General features: G+C 45.3%; 1 protein-coding gene across 1 annotated transcript in view; it reads left to right on the top strand.

Annotated features, from left to right (window-relative positions):
• FBN2 (fibrillin 2) overlaps positions 1-24,101 on the top strand; it is a 1,174,837-nt gene that overhangs the window by 756,071 nt on the left and 394,665 nt on the right. Inside the window, exon 12 of the mRNA XM_078675609.1 lies at positions 21,725-21,844. Coding sequence (XP_078531735.1) covers positions 21,725-21,844 — 120 coding nt within the window. The remainder of the gene's footprint in view (positions 1-21,724; positions 21,845-24,101) is intronic.

Here is a 24,101-nt window from a genome sequence, read left to right as displayed (position 1 = left end):
TCTATCTCTCTGACCCATTCTCACATCATCAAATATCACCAATAATAATGTAAAATCTTTTTCTTTATGAGCCCATGTTTGTTTTGAATAACAATAAAAATTGTTTCCAAACAAATAAATATATATATCACCAATAACAAGGAATCCAGAATTTCCCTTTGTTTGATAATGTTTTGTTGGGTTATAAAACCTACTGTGACATAATTCACTGGATGGCCTAATTTTGGAAAATAAGGTTGTACTCGGTGGGACTTTTCATCTATATTCTAATTGTACAAATCAGGGATTTTGGCTGGAAAATCCAACTAATTCTCAGAATTCCCCAGACTGTGTCCAAGATTATATGCAGGGCCTTTTACTGCAGTTTGGTACCACCACTAGATAGAGCCCTGTGATTGCATCGCGATAGGAAAGTGTTTGCCTTGGGCCCACTCATCTATTGGATGTCAAGCCATGTGCCTATGTTAATATAGTGTAGCATCTTCCACCAGTCTTAATGGAGTCAAACTAAAGGGCTTGTTTAGATTTCGGCAGCTGGCATATTCCACCGGAAAAGTGTTCTATGTCCTGTTTGCCATATTGCAATGTACTATAGCCTGTGGCACTTGTAAGGTGACAGACAAGATAGTAGTCACATTTTTATGGAGTATCTTGGCCTCCAAACTCTAAATAATTCCCTAATCCTAAAATGCATACACATCCTAGCTGACACAGAGTCCTTAGGTTCAAACAAGAACCTATCAGTTTGCGATGACGAGCTTTGAGTAAAGCCGAGCAAGTTGTTCTCTACTATGTCTTCCTCATTCCTTATGTCTTTTATGTTTGAATCCATCTAAAGTCTTTTTACATAACAGGTAACACAATCATATCGTCAATTATTCCCTCATTTAGAGTTCAGAATAATGTGAGACTCAGTAAAACAAAGCCCAGCAAGTGCTCTAAGACGTCACTGTACTTAAACATTCACCCTTATTCTCCACAATTTCAATGTAATGGCATCATCAACAAGGACGCTTTTCTCAAGATCAGTATGAGCATGCAATGCTTTTCAAGTCTTTTTCAATCTAATTAATCCCTCTTGCCTCTATAGATGCTTTACGTAAAATCACTCGTATACCCTTTGGGTCATAGACCAATAAAAGAGTCACTAAACAATGGCCACCATACTTTAGAAGAATTGTTATCAATTTATTACGGAAATTTGCTGTCTTACTTTAGTAAAGTGGTTTTTACTGCTTACTCTAGATGCCAAGCAAGTGCCAATGCTTAGATAATCCTTGGCATAGCCGATTTTATTACATTCTGTTTTCCAACAAAATTTTCAGCAAACGTTTCCACAAAATTGCTAATTAAAACCCATTTTAGAGTTTAGAGGATGCAGGACAGGTCCCCAAAAGTGGTTGATGTCCTATCTGACATGTTTAGAGTGTGTAATAGCTCTAGGAAGTGGAGGTAGACAGAAGTGACAGAGGTCACTATTTGGAAGATGTCTCACACTAGTCCACGTTATTTCTCTGCCCCAGAATTACCGTAACCAGAGGTCCTTGTAATTCTGGGGTTGGAGAATGCATGTTTAGGAGAAATAACACACATGACCTGGTGTTTCTGCTCCCATTTCTGCATGTTTTACCACAGAGTTGCACACAGAGATATTAGCTGCTTTCAGCAGCTGTAATCGCTTGTGTGAATAACAAAACTTGACAGGTCTGGTAACTACTGTTTCTCATTTCACTAGAATGTCCTATTACTTACCTGTAATCTTCATTACTCCTGGTCCCGTTGTCCTCGTCCCATTCCTTAACTAAGTGGAGATGACTATCTCCACGACAGAAAAAAGAAAAGGAGCGTGCTGGGATACCCAACTCACTCCCTCCCACTGGGAGTACATAAGCGGTACCAGCCCAGCATGCAGCCTGAAAATAACAAGCCAACAACTGGAAGGCGGGGCGCCATGGAGGGAGGGAGGGGCGTAAGGAATGGGACAAGGACAACGGTACCAGGAGTAATGAAGATTACCGGTAAGTAATAGTACATTAACCCCAGGTCCCTCCAGTCCTTGTCCCATTCCTTAACTAAGTGGAGAATACCAAGGCAGAGAACCCGGCCTTCCAGGACCCCACCAATGCCAAGGGCACCAGACCGGAAAACGGCACACGACAGAAGTAAAACGGAGCCCACACGAAGGAGAAAAATGCAGGCAGGAGCACACAACCAAGCAAGCCCCCAACCAAGCGGACAGAGCAGAGATCCCAAAACCAGCAGGGGACGACCAGAGAAAAACACAAACCCCCCCCCAGGCAAGCCTGAAGGGGGCCACAAACGCAGAGCCAAGCCTCAAGGGAATAACCAGAGAGGCCTAACCATGCCCCCCCCCCCGAATGACCAAAGGTGAAGCCCACTGATCCAGGCAGCCACCAGGCAGCCACCCGACCAGGAACCAAACAGGCCAACCCAGCCCAACGGCCAAGAGGAGATGAGAACATACTGCACAGGGCAACAGGGCCGAAGGCCCAGGAATGAACACAGCAGAAGCAAGACTCGATCAACCATAGGACCACCCCAACACACCATGGGAAGCCACCAGCACAGTTGCAAAGACCAAAGAGGGCAGAACCAGACAAGCAAACAGGCCCCCCACACAGAGTAACAGCCAGGAAGAGAAGGGGGCAGGGAACCCAAGCAACGTCCCACCCCAGCTGGAAACAGCCGCAACAGGGAACCCAGAGGCCAGAAAACCACAGAAGGACCAGGCCACAGGGCAGGACCGACCAACGGCCAACCCCATTCGAGACACTGAAGAGCAGCAGGAATCAAAAGGCAACCCCACCGGGAAAAGGACCCGGGGCACAAGAAACGACCAGGCCCGAGGCACACCCCCACAGCAGGAGACACCGGGACAAGGAGCCCAGCAACCCACCCAACGGAGGCCAGTGAGAGCAAAGAAGCTCAACCCGAAGCAGACCCGGCACAAACCAGGGCAAAACCGAGAAAGACAACACAGAGGCCCAACACGGAACCAGGGAAACCAAAACCCCAGAACCGGAAAGGAGAAAAGAACACCAACCAAGAGCCGACCAACCGCCAGGGGGAAGGCGAACCCCAAGAGGTAGAAGGGCAAAACAGGAAAGACCAACAAGGAGGCCAACAGCCCAACCCCGCAGGAGACCCATAAACTCCCAAGAAGCCAGCCGGAGAACCGGCAGTCCAGCCAGCCAGCCAGAAGGCACCCAACACAGTGCCACCTGGACACGGAAGGAGAGGCAAAAAGAAGCCACAACAAAGAAGGGACACAGGGAAAGGCACAGCAGCCCCCATAACAGCACCAGCACCACAGCCAGCCAAAAAGGAGCAGCACAGGAAAGGACAGAAGACCAGACCAGGACTGTGTCAGAGTCCAAGAGAACGAGTGGCCAGGAAAGGACCCAATCAGGGACCAAAAGAGGACCCCCAGCAAACTAGGGCCCCACAGCACAAAGCCCGACACAACCAAACCGAGAACCGCACCATCGACTCAAATGCACAAGCGAACAGGAGGCCAAACACAGGGACCACAAGGGCAAACCCGACAGAGGTAGAGCCCAGGCCCCCAGAGCACACCGAAACAACCCAGGCACCAGAAACCAAAGGAGAGGAGCCCAGAGAAGCCACAGGCACACCACCCAACAGGGGAGCGGGAACAGACTCAAACAAGGGGAGAAGGAACACCCCAGAGCCAACAAGAGAGCTAGGGCCACAGACACCACAGGCCGAAAACAGCCCACGAGGGAGCACAGGCCCCCCAAAGGGAAAAAAACAGAGCCCCGGACCCGAGGCAAAGCCAACCACAACCCAAAAGCGAAACGAGAGGAGCGGGAAGCAAGAAAGCTGCCTACGCACCAGGGGAGGCCGATACCCAACACCCACAATAAGTGAAAGGGCACAGCAGCCAGGGCAGGGCACAGGATCCGGGAACCCGAAGAACAAGGGGCCACCCAAGGCAGAGGCCAAGGATGACCAACGACCACCAGCCACCACAGGAGGCAAAAGAAGCAGCAGGGAAAAAGGCAAGCCCAACAAGCCAACACCCAACACCAGCCAGAACTCATCAGGGCCAGCACCGTCCTGGCCAAGGGACCCACAGAACCGAGGAAGGCCACAACACCCCCCTTCCTGCCGGAAAACAAGGGGGAGGACCCAGCAGTAGGCAGACACCCCAAGCACGGGGCAAGCCAAAAGCACCTGGAAGGATGCAAGAAGCGCCCAAAAGCAAAAACCGTAGGCAAGCAAGACCCCAGACAGGCACGCACCAGGGCCGAGCCCACAGAAGGGCAGGAACCAATGGGTGGAAGGACCACAGGCAGCCAAAGGAAGACCAAGAACCACAAGGTACCAGGACTAGGAAAGGTCAAAACGCCTGACAAGCAACCAGGGGCGACCAGAACAGGCAACAGCAACAGTCAAACCCAGGCGCACCCCAATCCAGGCACCAACCAGGGCCGACCAGGGACAACAGAAGCCCGCAGGACAGGACAGCCTGAGACCCAGCAGAGAACAGAGCAAAGAGGCAACAAAAAGAAGCCAACAAACCTCTGGAGAGACTGTCCAAAGCGAGCCATGGCCCAGCAAGCAGACACCATCCCAAGGAGGAACCAGGTCCGACCCACCCAAACCACAGGGCGGGCAGCAGGCAAAACAGAAGCCAGGGCTGCAGCCCAGGAAAAGCAAGCAAGAAGCCGCTAGGCAGCAGGCACCAAGGGGACAGGCCAACGGGAGACCCACTGGAACCGACTCCCAGCCCAGACGCCAACCAGCAACAAGCGCCGAGCAAACGAAAAGACAAAAGGCTAGGAAACATACAACCCACAGAGGAACCCCGAAGGACCCCCCAAAACAACCAGAAAAAGGCAGTGAACCAGGGGAACCAGGGCCCAAGACAGGACAGCGAAGGCAGGGAAGCCAACGTCGCAGGCAGCCGAAGAAGCCGAAGTACCGCCAAGACCCTGGGAGAAGGGGGCAGCAGAGCCAGCGCACCAGGCCAGAGACACCAAGGGCCCAGCACTGAGACAGCAAGCAGACCTATGCCCCATGCAACCAGCACAGAGGGCCAGCACGCAGGTACAGGCACCAGCAAAGACAGGAATCCACCAGCACCGGGAGAGCCCTGAAACCGACTACATCCAACAGCACCTGAGAGAAAACAAGGAACCCAAACAGCAAGACCCAGGGAGACCAGCGTAGGCCAATGCAAAGACAATGGGTGCGAGAAACGCCAGCAGGAGGCCTTGGGCCTCGGGACCAAACCCCGGCACCGCCCATAGGCACAGGCGTACATTGCAGCAACAACCAGAAGTCCAAGCAGGCAGCAACCCAAACACCTGAAGAGGGCAAGGGGAAGAGACACCACCCAGACCTGCAAACAAACCCCATGGAAAGCAGAAGCCAAATGAACCCGGAAAACCCAGGCGAAAAAGAACAGAGATGTAGCATCGGGAGCGAAACCACAAGTGCGTGCAACAAAGACACAGGAACGAAGGCAGCATTGCTGGCCACGTCAAACAGCCCATGCCCGAACCATCCAAACCAGAAATAGTAGCACGTGTCACTGCAAAGGAAGCCACACCAAAGGGACACGTTTATCAGCTCCACATAACATCCTCATAGTACAAAAACGTGAGTCACAGCGCACAAGTAAGGGAACACGTATGGAAACAGAGGCTGTGGAGGGGATGCCTGGCTCAAACCCACTGACACAGGCTCAAAAATTGGCAGCTCTAGCCACACGCCACAACCACACCTACTGACAAGAATCAGGAAGGCATGGGCAGAGGAGACGCGGATAAGGGCAGAAGCGGGGAAGAAGCCCGGCGGAAGAGCGCCTGCACCGCATGCATGTGGCCCTGGGTACAAACTCCGGCATCTCGAGGAGACCCTGCCCCCCCATCCAGGCAGCACCCTGAAGGAGAGCCCCCCAACATATACCCAAAACAGCAAGGATAAAAAGGGACCGCTACGCTGTATTCACCAAGGGGGCAGGAAGGGCGCACCACAAGCCCACTGCCCTCAACAACCAGCCTAGGGGCGCTCCATGAAACCTGCGCCGGGAGGAGAAGCCCGCCATAAATGGCCTCCGAGGCCACAGCAAGACCCGCCCTTGCATCAACCCAACCAAGCAGCGCGGGCGGCAGGAAGAAGAGGAGGCCGGCAGGACATGAAACGCCAGGCAGGGGGCCCAGGAGCATCGCCCAGCAGAGCCCCAGGACCCGCCATACAGCCGCAGCAGCACGGCCCCCACACGGGCCAAGGCCCAGGGAGACGCGCACTGCAACCCTGAAGATACCGAGAGGATCGGCGCCCTAGCCGCAAAGGGCCGGTCGGCAATCAACGCGGCTCCTGGCAAGCCTGGCAGGCCAAGAGAATGCGGAAGAGGACGGTGAGGACAGCCCAGCAGCCTCGATTAGACGTTCAGTGAAGAATCCAAGTCCAAACACGTCCTAATCTGTCGGAAGACAGAAAAAAAGAACATGCTGCATGCTGGGCTGGTACCGCTTATGTACTCCCAGTGGGAGGGAGTGGGTTGGGTATCCCAGCATGCTCCTTTTCTTTTTTTTCTGTCGCAGAGATAGTCATCTCCACTTAGTTAAGGAATGGCAGAAGGACAGGAGGGTCCTAGGGTAATGTAGAGGCTACTCTTATTGAGGGGTTAAATATAGCCCTTTGTCTTTCAGATGTTAATAGTCGACAAATGTATTTTGCGGTATGACTTGTATCCTCAAGCAAACACAGCAAACCAATGAACACATAACACTTAATCATATGCATATACTAAACAGTGAACATGCAGTAAATCCACTTTCAAAAGGGGATTATTTTTATTGTGTCACAGTCTTTTTGAAGGACAGACATATGCAGGTTAAACAGGAGACAGGCCACAACATTGCCCCGCTTTAAGTCATTTTCACAAGGAATTCTCTTGCTTACCCACGCCCTCTACTCCTTCTTACATAAATCCAAGTTTCTAAATGGAGATGCAATAGCAATGATTCCAGAACCTAATCAATTCCCCAAATGTTTTATATTGTTCATATTCCCTTATGATTTCTCTCAATAAGATCATAAGAATAATTGCAAATCTTGTATATAAGTTTTCCTTATTTCTCTGCTTCTTTTATAAGGAGAGATAAGGTCAAAAGTAAGGGTGGGCGCAAAATCCATTCCGATCGTGGATTTTCAGCAATTTCACTATCCGCGAATCGCGCGAAATTGCTGAAAAATCTGCAAATCCGGATTTTTTCTTTTTTTTGCAGCATCTTCGTGGATAATGCAGGCAGGATTCATTCTGGCACGATGCTCCTGTCATAAAAATTAAACCTCAACAGGAAGCACTTACAGAATGATATAAATAAAGCAGGTGCCCGAGTTGAAGCTCAAATTCAGTCACGCATTATAATCAACCCAAACAACTAGTGAGCACGGTCAAGGCTAGGCAGGTGTGATTAGATTACACGAAAGCCACAACCAGTAAGTCAGTTAAACGCTTAATACGACTCTAAAGGCGTTCCTTTGCACCTTCCTCCCCACATCTTCCCTTGTATATACAGGTTGTGTTCGAAGGGGGAACCTCCCGCAGGGCACCAATTCGGGTTCACGAATTTAATGAACTTGGTAAGTAAAGCAAATGGTATTGCTGGATATGTTGCACGATGGGTAATCTATTTGAAAAACGGGGAAGATTGGTGTGAGTGATGGATCTACACGGGGTAATGTGATGAGTGTAAGCGAAGTTTGATGAGCCATCCGATCGAGAAGCACGAGGTCGGACAGTACTGTGCTCGCGTGCTGGGAAGGGTGGGAAAAGAGATCTCACTTCAGCTGAAGGATCATGAATGAATTAAGAGGATTCATGACCAGCCTAACCATGACACAGCATGATATAAGAGAGACACAAATGGTTTGCACAATAAAGATGGCAAGCTTGAAGATGGTAAAAGAGAGCGTACTACATTACTTTATTTTCTCTTTTATCCACAGTAAGTGTTTTTCCGTATTTCGGGATAAGCCTCTACATGTAACAAGCGAGGGCAAGGATCTGTAAAGACCGGCTCAGTTCCAAGGGGCCCAGTATACCGAACTGCGGTAGGGCTCAGACAGAAATAAAAGGCGACTGTCCTGAAGAATACCGAGGTGACCAGCATTGGCACATTTATTACGGTTGAAACATGTCGACATAAGCAGTATCAGGAGGGAGGTCTTGTGAGCTCCTCATGTCTCGAACAAGACAGTTCCCATCCCAATTTGAGTTTTTAATCCTGATAGGGGTACCAGGTAATGTCCAATAAAACACTTATTTCAGTTGGCACCCTTAATCAGTTTTAACATTTCCTATTAACTGCACTTTAGTCGCACTATTATTTCTGACACTTGGTGATTGGCACAAACCACATCACATTATATGTTACATGTTGTCTGTGATATATGGTTTGTCTTGTTGAGTGAAATTTATTGTTTTTTTCCCCCTCCCTAATGCTCCGCCCTGGGTGTGGCTACACCAGGGTGTATTGCAAGCAGGCCCAATGATGGTAGAATGTCACATATTTCGGTATGTGAGTGAGGGCAACTTTTTCCAATGATTGAATTCCCCTATGTCTACGTTTCGTTGTGGTCACTTTCTGTGTGTACTCTACTACACCTCTTGTGTGTTCAGGTGTGCTTCCTCCCCATATCTCTACCGCCTACAATTAGATGTAATCCTTGATGGAGGTCTTTGCATCCATGAGTTTCTCTAACGCAATCCCTGTGTACTTCCTGTGACCAGGAGGCTGCTTCCTTCTCATCTCTGCTCTGATCGGTCTCTGACCCTTAAAGAGGCATGTGAACTCGCATGGAAGCCCCGCTCATTTGGCCAAGCCCCAGACACACTAGGGTATGCAACGTCTTCGTGCCCTTTCCTCACAATGATGGACAGCTTACTCGAGGGACCTCGGCGCCCAAACAACTAGTGAGCACGGTCGAGGCTAGGCAGGTGTGCTTCCTCCCCATATCTACCTCCTACAATTAGATATAATCCTTGATGGAGGTCTTTGCATCCACGAGTTTCTCTAGTGCAATCCCCGTGTACTTCCTGTGACCAGGAGGCTGCTTCCTTCTCATCTCTGCTCTGATCGGTCTCTAACCCTTAAAGAGGCATGTGAACTCGCATGGAAGCCCCGCCCGTTTGGCCCCGCCACATACACACTAGGGTATGCAACGTCTTCGCGCCCTTTCCTCACAATGATGGACAGCTCACTCGAGGGACCTTGGCACCCAAACAACTAGTGAGCACGGTCGAGGCTAGGCAGGTGTGCTTCCTCCCAATATCTACCGCCTAAATTTGATGTAATCCTGGATAGAGGTCTTTGCATCCAGGAGTTTCTCAAGCGCAATCCCCGTGTACTTCCTGTGACCAGGAGCCTGCTTCCTTCTCATCTGCTGCCCTGATCGGTCTCTGACCCTTAAAGAGGCTTGTGAACTCGCATGGAAGCCCCACCCGTTTCGCCCTGCCACACACACACTAGGGTATGCAACATATTCCTGCCCTTTCCTCACTTTGATGGACAGCTCACTCGAGGTACCTCGGTGCCTTTCGGCGCGGTGGCAAAGTTACAGACACACGTGTGACAAATGGCAAAAAAATCCTCAAGTTCGGAGGAAAATCCGCAAACTCGCGGATTATTCTGCCATTTCGCACGAATTCGTGGACCGCGAATCCACAAAATTCGCCCATACTTAGTCAAAAGTAATAATTTGAACCAAAAATCTTCGATACCTGAATTGGGATGACTGTGTAAACCTTAAGTGCTCCCCTCTGAAGCACTTACACATTCTTGTATCTATATGGGACAAATGTTTTCAGTATATGGATATGAATGCCACCTATCCAACAAGAGGTATGATTTAGAAGCCACCAACATAGAGTAGCTATGACAGTTATATGAGGTTTGCCTTCAACAGTGCATTAGCCATTCCAGTTGGGCCACACGCCCTGGATTGTTTGCTTCTCATTATGTCAGCCTCCTTGATTTTGGAGGTAATACATCCTCAGATACCTGAAATCTGTTAAACAGATGTATTGTTTTATTAGTTACATACATAAGCTCTGTATATTTTTCTGAGACAATTTCACTTACTTTGCTTTCCAAATGCTTCACAGTCACCGTAGTACCTTTTCATACTACGTACTAATGGCCATTAGTTTTTTTATGTGTTACCTCCATCATATTAATTAATTTTTGTTTTTGTGAGGCAAAGGGCCCTTTTCAAAGTACATCTTTTATTTAGTATTCATAATTAGACAATTCAGTCCCTTTCTGAATTAAGGGTAATTTCCTAATTTCCTTTTCAATTTCCGTTGCATACCCTCTATCTTACAACATAAAAAGGAAAAACACTTAACAAAAGAAAAAAGAAAGCCAATGGCTTGTCAAACATATCCACTCTGGACTGTCCTAAAGCCAAAACTATTACCTTAAGGAACCCTTCAGCCACTGTATATCATGTTCATGGTCACTAAAACATTGATCTTTAGATAAAATAGGGCACTCCATGATTACATTCTTTAATGACAAAATCCTCATTTTGGGATGGTGATCTCACTCATTCCCATTGATAATCAAAACATAATGCACAGATGCACCTGATTGCTCAGGAGTAAATTGATAGCAATCACAGATTTTTGCTGATGTGAATGAAATGTAAACCTCAAAAAGCAGACAATTATAGTGGAAAATCCTGTATATTCAAGTTCATCAATTAGCAAATGTCCCTTGAGCATTTTGGTTTTGTGTTGAGTAAGCAGATTGATTCTAAAAAGTGTATTTGAAATTGTATTTCAATATAAGTGTCTCTGAAGAGTCAAACGTCTCTTGGCAGTATAAAAGCATAATTTGAGTATCTAGAAGAAAGAAACCTGATTTAGAGTTTACTGGATGGATAATCAATCAAAAATATGACAGATATCCCATCTGCCAAGCTTGAAGTGCAGTATATCCTAATGCCCTTGTAATAAGGCACATGAGATAACCGTCATGTTTGCGAGTATCTGTCAAACTCTAAATCTAGCACAAAGTGACAAAAAGCATCTCATTGCCACTAATTCCAGTGTTCAAATCAGGGTCATCTTTATCAATAGGACAGCTTAAATGTGTTGACAAAGTGCTATCAACACCAGCAAATATTTAGAACACTTCAAAGTGTTTTACTTTTCAGGCCTGACATAAATGAAATCATCCCTTGGCATTCCTATACATGGAAAATTAGGGTAAAAAATGTGGCTCTACGAGTAAAAAAACTCAAAGGCTTCAGGCAACAGGACTACCAGCCTATATTGACCCTGGGAAAAGTAATAACTTCTAATAGTATGAAATCCTTCAGTCTAGAAACTTAACAGTTATTTAAATACTTGCAATTGTGTCACACCGGTATGCTATACATAGCACCTGTTATTGATATCCCAGAGTACATCCCACTTGAAGCCAATTTAACAAAGTAACTATATACCAGTTACCCTAGTGTGGTTGAATATAAAAAATATACAATCTCCTAATTATTAACAATTCTTACACATTTCAAAAACTAAAACAAATATGGGAAAAAGGTCTCAGACCTACCAAAGATATAGACTAGACCCTTGTGATGATGGTTGCATAGGAATCCGTGAATTCTACTTCCCAACATCTGTTTCCCTGATATTAGCATCTTGTTAGAAATTGAGTTTCTGTTTGTCAGAGTATGCACCCTGTACAAGCAGGAACCACAATCGTAGTCAAGTTAAATCAGATACACACTTAATGATAACCTGTGCTCACCCTTTGGTAGCTTGGCACGGAGCAGTTAGGCTTATCTAAAGAGGCAATGTGTAAAGTATTTGTGCAACATACACACACACAGTAACACAATGAAAACACCACAATAAGACTTCAGACAGATTTCAAAAAAATAATTATTATATTCTGAGCAAAACAAGACCATAATAACAAAATCCAATAAGTACAAGTCGAGATATGCATTTTAAAAGAATAAATGTAAAAGTAGCACTTAGAAGCAAATAACGATTTGAGGGTTACTTGAGGTCATGCTAGACCAGGGGAAAGTCAAAGTACGGGCTGACCACGATGGAGTGCTGGCCAGCTCCAAGACCCACGTAGGCCCCGGTGAACAAAGTACTTTCCTGGTCGCGACTGCGGGATGCATTGTGAGATGCATCTATGTCGATCCCGCAGGTTGAGGATGCGTTGAATTTTATCCACGCAGTGATGGCAATGCTTCGGTTCTGCAGGTGAGACGCTGGGCTGAGTTGCGTTGGTTCCATAGAGCATTGTACCGGGTTTCTCCATGCAGTCAAGAGATGCATCGATCTCTCCGAGCTGCTGCAGCGGCGTTGCACGGTTCTGATGCTTCAGGCTCTCGAGGTGCTGCGTTGCTTCCAAGAGTGAAGAGCTGATTTTACTCCCGCAACCGGGTCGAAGCACCAGTTCTGCTACACGGAGACAAGAGATGTGCCGATGTCCATGCTGCAAGTATCTGGGTCCACTACCAGTGAACCAGGCACAGGAGCTGGGGTAGAGACTTTGGTATCCCTGAGTCTTAAGCAGCTGGAGGCAAGCAAACAAGCCCTTGAAGCACACTTGAAAGAAAAGGCAGAGTCCAGCTCTCCTTCAGCCAGTGCTTAATTTGAGCCCATGGTTGCCGATGGACCCACTGGCACTAATGTCTGGGGGTCGCACATATTTTTGCTCATCCAACATTTCACAAGAGCAAGACAGGGAAACACACAAAGATGGGAAAGAGAGAAGAAGAGAATGATGGCAAAGCCATCACCAAGGAAGAAAGCAGGAACATGCAAGTGTAAGATAAGGGGGAAGCAATGTCTGGTAGTGAATTAAAGAGACCTGAGGTGGACTCAGAATTATGCAGCCTAGATATTCAGCATGCTGACATTTAACCCCTTGCCTGCTTATGATGGAACCACGCCGTCATGAGCCACGGGCGGCGTGTGCTTATGACGGCGTGGTTCCGTCATGCCTCGGCCGCACCGCCCACGCGGCAATAATTCCCCGCCTGTGTGGGCGAAGTAAAGAGCAGGCGGGGCCATGACGGAACCATGCCGTCATGAGCACACGCCGCCCGTGGCTCATGATGGCGTGGTTCCGTCACAAGCATAGCAGTGCCGCGCTCGCCCCCACACCCCTAGCGGCGTGGCGGAATTCACGCCGCGGCCAAGGGGTTAATACCACCGGCTGGGCTTCTGAGCAGCGCTTCGGCACAGGTACACATTATTTTACAAATATTCAGCCTGATTCATGTAGCCATTAGCGCTCGCAAAAGGGCCAGATTCTGAGAATCTGGCCCTTTGCGAGTGCGATTTTTGCATTTGGTATTCATGATACCAAATGCAAAAATCGCTATTTAAGAAGTCGCAAATATGCGAGGAATAGCATTTAAGGAATCTCTATTAGAGATTCCTCAAATGCTATTCATGACACATCAAGAAATTGCGATTTAGCACTTTTGGGGTCGCTATTTACCGAGAGGTCTGACCTCTCGGTAAATAGCAAAAACTCAGAGAAATGCTTTTAAAAGCATTTTTCTAAGTTGCATGTTGCACACACACATGTCCTTTGGACATGTGTGTGCGCAACACCTGTTCAAATGTGCTTTTTAGGGGTGCAACAGGGTGTCCTTTGGACACCCCTGGCACCCTTAAAATCGCTATCTTATTTGCGAGTAGCAAATTGCTACTCGCAAATAAGGGATACTCCCCATTCATTCCTATGGGCCTCTTGGCCCATAGGAATGAATGGGGAGTTTTTGCGAGTAGCAAATTGCTACTCGCAAATAAAGAACATGTAGGAATCGCTATTTCATTAGCAATTCCTACATGAATGCCGTTTTGCGTGTCCTCAATAGCGAGTCGCTATGATTCGCTATTAGTGCCACGCAAAACGGATTGTACATGAATCAGGCTGTAAGTCCTGACTTCAGCAGAGTCAGAGAGCAACAAGCAGTTGGGTAACACAGGAGAAAAGCAGGCCTTCCAGGTCAGCAGTCAAGCAATGAGTCCTTTAAGCAGCACAGCAGTCCTTCTGACAAAGTGCAGTTGTAGGTCCAGAAGTGTCTGATTTTAAAGGGCCAGAGATCGAGTACTTGTACTGAAATGTACCTCTGAAGTGGGGGTGACTTCAAACCAGGCCCTTGAAGTGCACAGGTCCCCCTTTCTTCTCAGCCATGGCTCCAGACTAGCTATGGGGAGTAAATCAGCCCTTTGTGTGGGGACAGGGCTTGACCTGTTTAAGTGAAGTGTTAGCCTCTGCCTTCAACCCTGCCCAGGCAGGGCCATTAGAATGCAGATGTGTGCAGGTGGGTACTCATACACACCCAACCTTCCTGTGTTAGTGGCTGTCTAAAGGGAATGCATAAAGTGTAGCTGTGACTCACCCCAGATGTGTAATAGAGACAGGCACAGAGAGCTATGAGTGCAGGGAAGTGTTCACTTTCTAAAAGTTCAATACCTATACTGGGAATGGGCTCTTAAACAGTTTGCAAGGCTAGGCCATCGTAAATTCAAATAATCCGCCAATACTAACCATGACACTAGAAACCTTCATGATTGTTCACGGCCACTATATTTAATAAGAGTGAGCAGCTTTTAATTTCTTCTACTTTTTTCTTTATAACAATTTTAGCAATATACTAATTTGTACATAACACACTGATATACACATAACATACAATGCAAACATCTAATCACTATTCAGTGCCATACATTGTTATCCACCCACACAAAACAAAATACAAAAACAAATCCAAATCAATACATACCAACATACAACATAAATCAAACAGTTCTGAATTGCAATGGCCAAGAGGAAATATTATTTTTCTTCCACTACTACTACCACCAATTAAATTCCTCCTGAATGGGCTGATTCGGCACAAAAGAGTGGCCTTATCACTATCCAATACCATCCACCGACATTCCAGCACTCATTAATATCCTGTACTTTCGGCTGAGAATACATCAACGCATTTCGAAACCTTCACACTTAAAGGTTCTCATCAGGATTGATATGAACTGAAAAAACCGATACAAACATAATTTTTATAGAATTTTAATGTATGTTTGTCCTTGTGTCAGGGCGTTTTTTAGAAGTCAACTTTCAAGGAATCAGTAAACTCATAGCGATCACAAAGCAGACCACTTAAGTGCAGAAGTTGAAAGCCATTGCTTTAAATGTAATTCATGGGTTTGTTTGTATCCTTCAGGATTAGTTGTACAGCTTAGAGCAACTATTCCCCATTTTCTGGATTTCCAGATTTTTGTATAATATATCTACTGAAGGAAGGAAAAATAAAGAAGACAAGAGCAGACGTTGTGACTAAAACTCATGCAATGCTTCTCTGAATCTGTTATTAATGATCCTCCAGCACTAAGAATGTTATAAATGTTGACTGCAGGAATTTAGACACTAATAAATCTGCACTGAAGAAATTGTACATCAGTGGCACCCCCATGCTCACAGTAAGAAACAAGCTTTGACAAAGCCAATAGGTTTGGCATTGATCTGCTTTTAGCTTCCCGTAGACTCAATTTAATTTGAAGAATTCTTCCCATAGTATAGTCTGATTATTCAGTGATACTGTTCTCCCTTCCTGACTCTTGCTTCCCCTCTTTACCTTAATTGATCAGGATTACTTCCTATAAACATCCTTGGTTTGATTGTGGCTGGGAATATTGAATTCCAACTATCAATAGGACAGAATATATCCCCAACAATATTGAGAGACAAAATATTGAAAGGTAAGTGCCCCGTTGATATTCAAGATTTGATATTCCACGCCTACCACCCTTGGTACAAATTACAGCCTAATATGCTTGACCTAAAACATACAGCTACTTGTCCCTCATTGGCAAAATTACATAGATAATAATGTAACGCTCTTTAACACCTATATTGTAGAAGCAGTAGACTTAGCAATCCCTGGAAATAAATCCACAAATCGCCATCAAAATCCTACACCCCCTCTGTTTATGATGGCTTTAAAAGAAGAGGAAATGTCCATTCTCTTGGGAATAATTGCTGAACTGCTTACATCTTTAGATGCAGGTAACTCATCCTTCCTAATCCTCTTAGACTTATCGATGGTGTTTGATACATTTTTCCATTAAATCCTACATATCCGCCTCAGCCAGACTGTGATGAGAGGACTTGCACCTAAATGGTTCACTTCCATTCTAGCCAACTAATCACCAGGCCCACCATTTCAGTCACAGTGCAGAAGTAATATGCATGGTGTTCCTCAGGGCTCTGCATTGAGTCCCACACTTCAGATCTCTTGATGGATGAATAACAACTTGCTAAGGCTGAATGCTTCCAAGACTGAGATTCTAGTTTTTGGTGGCACTGTGATCTGGCCTTCGGACTGGTAGCCAGAAAATGTCCTCCTCCATCAACTCCCATTTCAATAGCCAAAACCTTTGGTGTAATCTTGGACACTACATTCTCATTCCATGATCACATTACCAGAATTACCTCTACTAGATACGTTTAGCTAAAATGTGTTCGTAAAATTCTACCTTGTATTTCTCTTGACCTAAGGAAATTGGTTATTCGATGTACCTTTATGGCCAGACTATACTATTGCAATTCAGTTTTAATGAGTTTAAGTAAGAAACAAATTGCTCATCTTTGAACAACTAAAAACACAAAATCCCATCTCCTATTCAACCTAAAATATATTTCCACATCTCCCAACATCTAATCAATTTACCTTCACGTACCATTCAGAAAAGGTATCTTTTTAGAGCTCCCTCCTTTGCCATAGGAACTTACATGATCAAGGACCTAAATGCACTCAAAACATTTCCTTACAACATTCCACCTCACAGGTCCTTCGCTCTTCCTCTGCCAATCTTCTTTCCATCCAGAGACCATATCATCATAAAATGGCAGGCATATCTGTATGTTCATTAAGGCTAAAACCTGAAATGTGCTCCCTCACTCCCTAAAATTAACTGCAGTCCATATGGCTTTCAGAATACCATTCAAGACATAGGAATGTACACAATGATTGTACGCCTCCACCTTTTTCTGTAAAGTGATCTACCTTGAAAGGACACCATGGGTGGGTAACTGTTGTGCTTTATAAACCTTTATAAATAAATCAAAAATTCATGCAAGTTTGCATTTTTGGGCATTAATATGCAAAAAGTAAAAAAGGCAAACATATAAAAAATTTAAAAATAAGGAAGTAGCCCAGCAGACCAGCACGGCAATGGAGTGCCATCCTTGTCAGTCATTGTGCACATGTGATCAGGCAAAATGCCGTATTCGATCATGCAAGTGCATGAACTGGGTTAACCCATTGCCCGTGCTGTATGCTGTGGTGGGGTTGAAGCAAAATGTGACTGATTCTCACTGGCAAGTGGATGATGAGGGGTGATCCAAAGCCACTGAATATATGTCTATATTCGTATTTTATTATGAATTCTTTGGGAAGAATGAGGTTGGTTAAAGTTGTCTCTACGCCAGACCATAAAAGCATTGGTCGAGCCAATAGTTTGGTTACATCTGCCTCTTCATTGACTGGTGGGTTTAAGTACTTAATCCCTCATAATGCTTGTATTCTGACTCTAATCCTTACACTTATGCATTAATTCATCCACTCATTTAATAATATTCTATTCAGTCGCTCACCCATTCAAATTACCTCATACATGGAAAGTCTCCAAGTAGTCAAGAGATTTCTCCAGTTGTTAGCATTACCTACTGGTTTGTCCAAAAGATGTGCCACTACAGCCATACCAAGCCTTCACTTTTTATTTATTGGCGTTTCATCAAATAAATTGGCATTAGAGCGCATTTTGGCAGTAGGACATGACACAAAATACTGACATAATGTCACAATCAACTAAATAATCTTATATGCATGGCCATTGATTATTATTAATTACACGTACGTGTATTGATTTCTCTCATGGATACCTGTAGTTTATCTAATTGGCTAGAAGAAGCTAATTAACGCGTTTGCAGTGATATTTAGTGTCTCTTGAATTGTTTGCAATATCTGGTGCAGTTTCAACTATACTTGATTCATGCATTTTGTTAAAGCAAACTCATGTGTCTTTCATTGATATGTTCAAAGAAGGCAGGCTGGTATTTACTTATTGTTGGACTTGGCCCTTTTTGCAGGGTCATCCCAGACCTTTTTGCCTTCCTCCTGTATTTTTTCTGACCTGTTATTGGTGGTTTTATGACTCTGGGCACTTTACCACTGCTGATCAGTGCTAACGTGCATATGCTCTCTTTGTAAATTGACTAAAGATTAGTGTTTCCATGGTTGCCTATTTGGTTTACTAGTTAGACAATAGTACAGTGCACCATGTGTGTCCAGGGCATGTAAATCAAATGCTGCTGGTGGGCTTGCAGCACTGATTGTGCCACCCACAGAAGCAGCTTGTAAAATGTGACTCAGGCCTGCCATTGCAGAGCCTGTGTGCAGTCTGGGACTTCCATGTCGACTTGGCAAGTGCACACACTTGCCAGTACCTACACCTTCCCTTTTCTACACATCAGTCACCTCTAAGGTAGGCCCAAGGTATCCCTGTGGGCAAGGCGCATTGTATGTGAAAGTTAGGACATGCCTTGATGTGTGTGGCATGTCTTGATAGTGTAACACTGCCAATTTGGTTTTTCACTATTGCAAGGCTATCTGATCCCATAGAACTGAATGGGGAGTTTTTTTTATAACATCTAATAAACATAACTGACCATAGGAACCAGATGGAAAAGTAAAGTTTAATATAACTGAACTTAGAATGTTAAAGTGCATCTTTTAGTGAGGGTGATTTTTACATTCTGTGTTTGAAAATAAAACTTTTTGAAAGTAGGTATTTTCTTGCTTAACCATCCAGTGTGCCTCTGCTAGGTTTGTGTATTGCATGACTGGCTTTTGGATGACTGGGGCTGGAGAGGGCAGCGGTTCCAGAAGTCTGATGAGTCAGGGTTGGGCTGAATAGGCCTGGTCTGCATTTGGAGTGGTGGGAGGAGTAGCACCTTCACCTGAATAGGGCTGTGCCTGCCTTTCCCAACGACGTCTCCGCCCCCTTGTGGTGTGTCTGGAGCCAGGGCTCACACTGACAATGGAGGTTGTTGTGCACTTTCGAAGTGCCCCACCGAACAGGTTTTGGCTGGGTACAGACACTCTCTGTCTTCAGAGAACAAAGGATTTTGGGGTATAAAAAGAGGGGCCTAGACCCTGACTTTTAGATCACTTCTGGGAAATCAAGAGGAACCTTTGCCAAGGAGAAGAGCTGGAGAAACTGAGGAGGAATACTGCCCCGGTGCTGTTTGCTGTCTGGGGTTGGCCTGCAGTGGCTACTTTCTGCCAAGGAAAGGGAAAATGACTTTGCTGTGTCCCCTGGTGGAGGAAGATCTCCAAGGTCTTGAAACTGAGCTTGCCTCCAGTTTTGAAGTCTCAGGGACACAAAGACGTCACCATCAGCTCCACTGAACTTCCTTGCTTGGAGTTCTGACCGGCATAGGGGTGTCTGCTGTTGTTTTGGACATCTAGAGACTGTTTTTCTCGCTGGAAGCTGGACGAATCAAAGCATCGACCCAGATCGTCGCATCGCATCGAGGCGCCACGTTTGTCGCATCATTGGGGGACACAGTAAGAAACTGATGCATCACCTCCGCACGCAGTAAGAAAACGATGCATCACCTCCTCTCCGGTAAGGAACTGACACATCACCTCCCCAGTGCAGCAGTAAGGAACCAACACATCACCTCCCCCGGAACTAGGAACTAACGCATCACCTTCCCTGTGTGTAAGGAACCGATGCATCACCTTCCCTGCGGCCCGTTTTGTTTGTTTGCGTGATGCATCCCTGGTACTTTGTGTGAAAGGTGTTGCATCTGCAATTTGCTTTGAACTGAACTATTTCTACCATCTGAAAGTCATATTTTTATTACTGTATTGTGGATTTTGTCGTTTGATCTTGCTTTGGTTTAAATAGAGATTACTTATTTTTCTAAACTGGTGTGGTGTCCATTTGTAGTGTTTTCACTGTATTACTGTATGTGTTCACAAATGCTTTACACACTGCCTCTGAGATAAGCCTGTCTGCGTGTACCAAGCTACCAAGGGGGTGAGCAGGAGTTTTTTAGAAGTGTATCCCCCTTACCCTGACTAGAAGCAATGATCCCTATTTGGACAAAGGTGCCTACCTCTGCCAACTAGAGACCCCCATTTCTAACTCTTATGTTTCCTCCTGTTAAATTAGAAAAACGTTACAAAGATTTCCTTGCAGAAATGGAGATTACCCAGGATTATCTAAAGGAGAAACATGGATGTGATATTTGTTTAACCTATAGTTAATTGGGCTTTATTAGATAAGGACACATATTGCTCATATGACCAGGAAATCGAGGTGCAAGGTCGTTGCTCAAATTAATGTATTGGAATAATTGGATCTATTGTTAGTTTGTGAGATCACTAATAAGGCTGAACAGAGTCTGCCCCATGCTTGTCAAGCTGAGAAATTGGGCTATCTTAAAATGCAGATTTATAACGCTTTTGTCCCACACTGTGGTGGGTGAGATATGGAGAAATTTCTCAAGTACCTCTTTTCACTTTTATAAACTATTCAGTCATTAAACTGATTATTGTAACTAAAATATTACAGGAAAATGCATATTGTGGCATGGCATGTCACTTAGCTTACTTCCTAATTGCCCAACTGCAAAGCGATTTGCATACCTTGCACACTTCATGCCAGTGGCATGCCCGTCAGCCCTTCAGTGTGTATCTGGCTAAGTTCATGATACTTCAGGAATGTGCCTCGGTCATTGGCAGGGAGATACCCTTAGTAGTTTGATACCTGGTCGCCCCTTCTACCATTAAATCCCCGCCCAGAAGTGACTAGCCACAGTGAGGCAAGGAGATGGAAAAATGCTTTACTGATGCACACAAAAGACTCTGATTCTGCGAGTGTGCTCTGTCGTGTTAGGTCCTCACAGTTCATGTCTTGTTGTGCTATTTCATGTGATTTGATGTCATTTTATTTTGTTATGCTACGTTATGCTGTTTTTATATATTGCAACTTCCATCGTTTTCAATAGCCTCTGGGTGCTGGTGCATTGTATACGCCCCGAAATCAGAGGGTGCTTCTCTCTGGGATTACATTTTGTAATCTTTAACCTCACCCTCACTTTGCCGAGATACTCCTAATTTAATTGTGCTGTTTGAACCTGAAAGCGCATGTCCCTACCAAACGTGTGTATATCGGCTGTGCCACTTCCGTGAGGCATTATGGTCCTTGTAGTTTCATGCTCTTTGTGCTCTCGCTCACTGGCCATCTCGCTTCTAATTTCTAATAGTGATTAGTCGCTGCAGAGGTCTCCAATCCTACTACCAGCTTGCACAGGAATACCAAGATGAAGTTGGCATGTTGTGGCAAATGCACTATCTTTGGAATGTGATGATATGTGTGTGGGCGTCTGTGCATTTGTGTGTTTGTCAGTCACTCACTGTTACATGCTCCCTTGATGGCCTCTTCATGGAATGGTGAACTATAGCTCGTGCCTCCATCGTAGTATGCGCCCCATAAAATATGTCCTGAAGCTATGCAAGGCAGCTGTTCCTCTGTTTCATTTTCTTCCTTTACAAAATTCTTCATTGACATATCTCGTCATCTTCTTTCTGCTAACAGATGTTGATGAGTGCGCCTCCACCCCGTGCACCAATGGAGACTGCGTTAATTCACCTGGTTCCTATTATTGCAAATGCCATTCAGGTTTCCAAAGGACTCCAACCAAACAAGCTTGCATTGGTAAGGCTTCTGTTTTATACACATGCTTTTTTCCACCTTACACGCACGCTAAGACACCGCTTGGGAAAGTTCCTGCCAATAATGTACCTGGGTTTTTCCAAGAACGTACAATAGAGAGAGAACGGGTGTTTTTCCTGTAATTATACAGTAGTTTTCAAAATCGTCTGACCTTGTTTCAGACATAAAACTATAATTTTGTTTTATTACCTTCAGTTAATGTGGTGCCTCAGCATAGAAAACTGTCTGGCTGGATACCAGTGTGTTTTTAATGAGAGACAGTTATTACATGTTGCTTTTTCTGTGCCTAAACAATGTTTATAATGCCCCTCCAGCATTTTCTGAGTGAAAACATATGGTACAGACAAGAAATGCGGATCTATTTTGCGAGGGAAGTATTATATCAATATGTTGAGTGTAGGCCCGTTTAAAATTAAGCAAAAGGATAGTATTCGTATGCTAGCATTTTCTATTTTCTTGTCTTTACTTCTTCACCGTTCCCTCGATAATTATAACACATCCCACATAATCTATATATATAATATAGTGCATAGTTAAACTGCCATATCACCACATTGCTCCTGGATGAATAGCACTTCTTATCACATAACCAAACCATTTATTGAAAGTTACTATTAACATATTAGCAAGTTTACAGTCTGGGGCACGAAATATAAAGCCATTCATTCAAACATTTGCAAACGTATAGTAGAGTACATGGGTCTTAGCTGTCTTTCTTTTGGGTAGTAAATCTTACACAACAAAAGAAGAACACACCATAGGTCATTAGAAACAGTCTCCAGCATACAGTTGTTCCATGTACCACTCTCCTCCTTTGATTGCATTTGATTTTTCTGAGTGTAATTGTAAGACAAATCTGTAACTTAAGCAACAAAGCATTGGCAAAACCAATACTTTTTACATGGCTGCCATCTTCAAATAGTTACAAAAAAAAAAGATGGCCACCACGCATGAGCGTGCAAATTCTGCAGCCTTCTTTGAACTATTTTTTAAAACAAAAGAAAAAACATGTCCATGTGGGTACATACATAGATGGCTGACACCTTTGGGTAAATTAACTTAAAATGCATGTGCATGCATGGTGATACAAAAGGGGATGATGGATGGAGCGTTTGAGCAAATCAAACACTCACCCCCAGTCAACTGATCTGGGTTTAATCCATCACCATTCTTTAGCCCACTCAGCCACCCCATTTCAGACATGGCTATATGCAAATCAGTCTGACCCTGTGCCTCATGAGAACAGTACAGCCGAACTGCCAAGCCATGTCTTCCATGGACCGGAAACAAGCATCCTGGAACCGGTTTCGGATTCATAATCCTCATCAGCCAGGCTATCTTGAATCCAGTGGCCAAGTGAGCAAGGGACTCACGTCTGAGCATACCCTGCCACACTTAGGGCGAACAAAGCGATACAAAAGGGGATGATGGATGGAGCGTTTGAGCAAATCAAACGCTCACCCCCAGTCAACTGATCTGGGTTTAATCCATCACCATTCTTTAGCCCACTCAGCCACCCCATTTCAGACATGGCTATATGCAAATCAGTCTGACCCTGTGCCTCATGGGAACAGTACAGCCCGAACTGCCAAGCCATGTCTTCCATGGACCGGAAACAAGCATCCTGGAACCGGTTTCGGATTCATAATCCTCATCAGCCAGACTATCTTGAATCCAGTGGCCAAGTGAGCAAGGGACTCACGTCTGAGCATACCCTGCCACACTTAGGGCGAACAAAGCGATACAAAAGGGGATGATGGATGGAGCGTTTGAGCAAATCAAACACTCACCCCAGTCAACTGATCTGGGTTTAATCCATCACCATTCTTTAGCCCACTCAGCCACCCCATTTCAGACATGGCTATATGCAAATCAGTCTGATCCTGTGCCTCATGGGAACAGTACAGCCCGAACTGCCAAGCCATGTCTTCCATGGACCGGAAACAAGCATCCTGGGACCGGTTTCGGATTCATAATCCTCATCAGTCAGGCTATCTTGAATCCAGTGGCCAAGTGAGCAAGGGACTCACGTCTGAGCATACCCTGCCACACTTAGGGCGAACAAAGCGATACAAAAGGGGATGATGGACGGAGCGTTTGAGCAAATCAAACACTCACCCCCAGTCAACTGATCTGGGTTTAATCCATCACCATTCTTTAGCCCACTCAGCCACCCCATTTCAGACATGGCTATATGCAAATCAGTCTGACCCTGTGCCTCATGGGAACAGTACAGCCC

Source organism: Lissotriton helveticus, chromosome 2_1 (assembly GCF_964261635.1).
Source record: "Lissotriton helveticus chromosome 2_1, aLisHel1.1, whole genome shotgun sequence".
NCBI lineage: Eukaryota > Metazoa > Chordata > Amphibia > Caudata > Salamandridae > Lissotriton > Lissotriton helveticus.
Note: the sequence above shows the minus strand (reverse complement) of the source record. Positions and strands in the feature narration are given on the sequence as shown.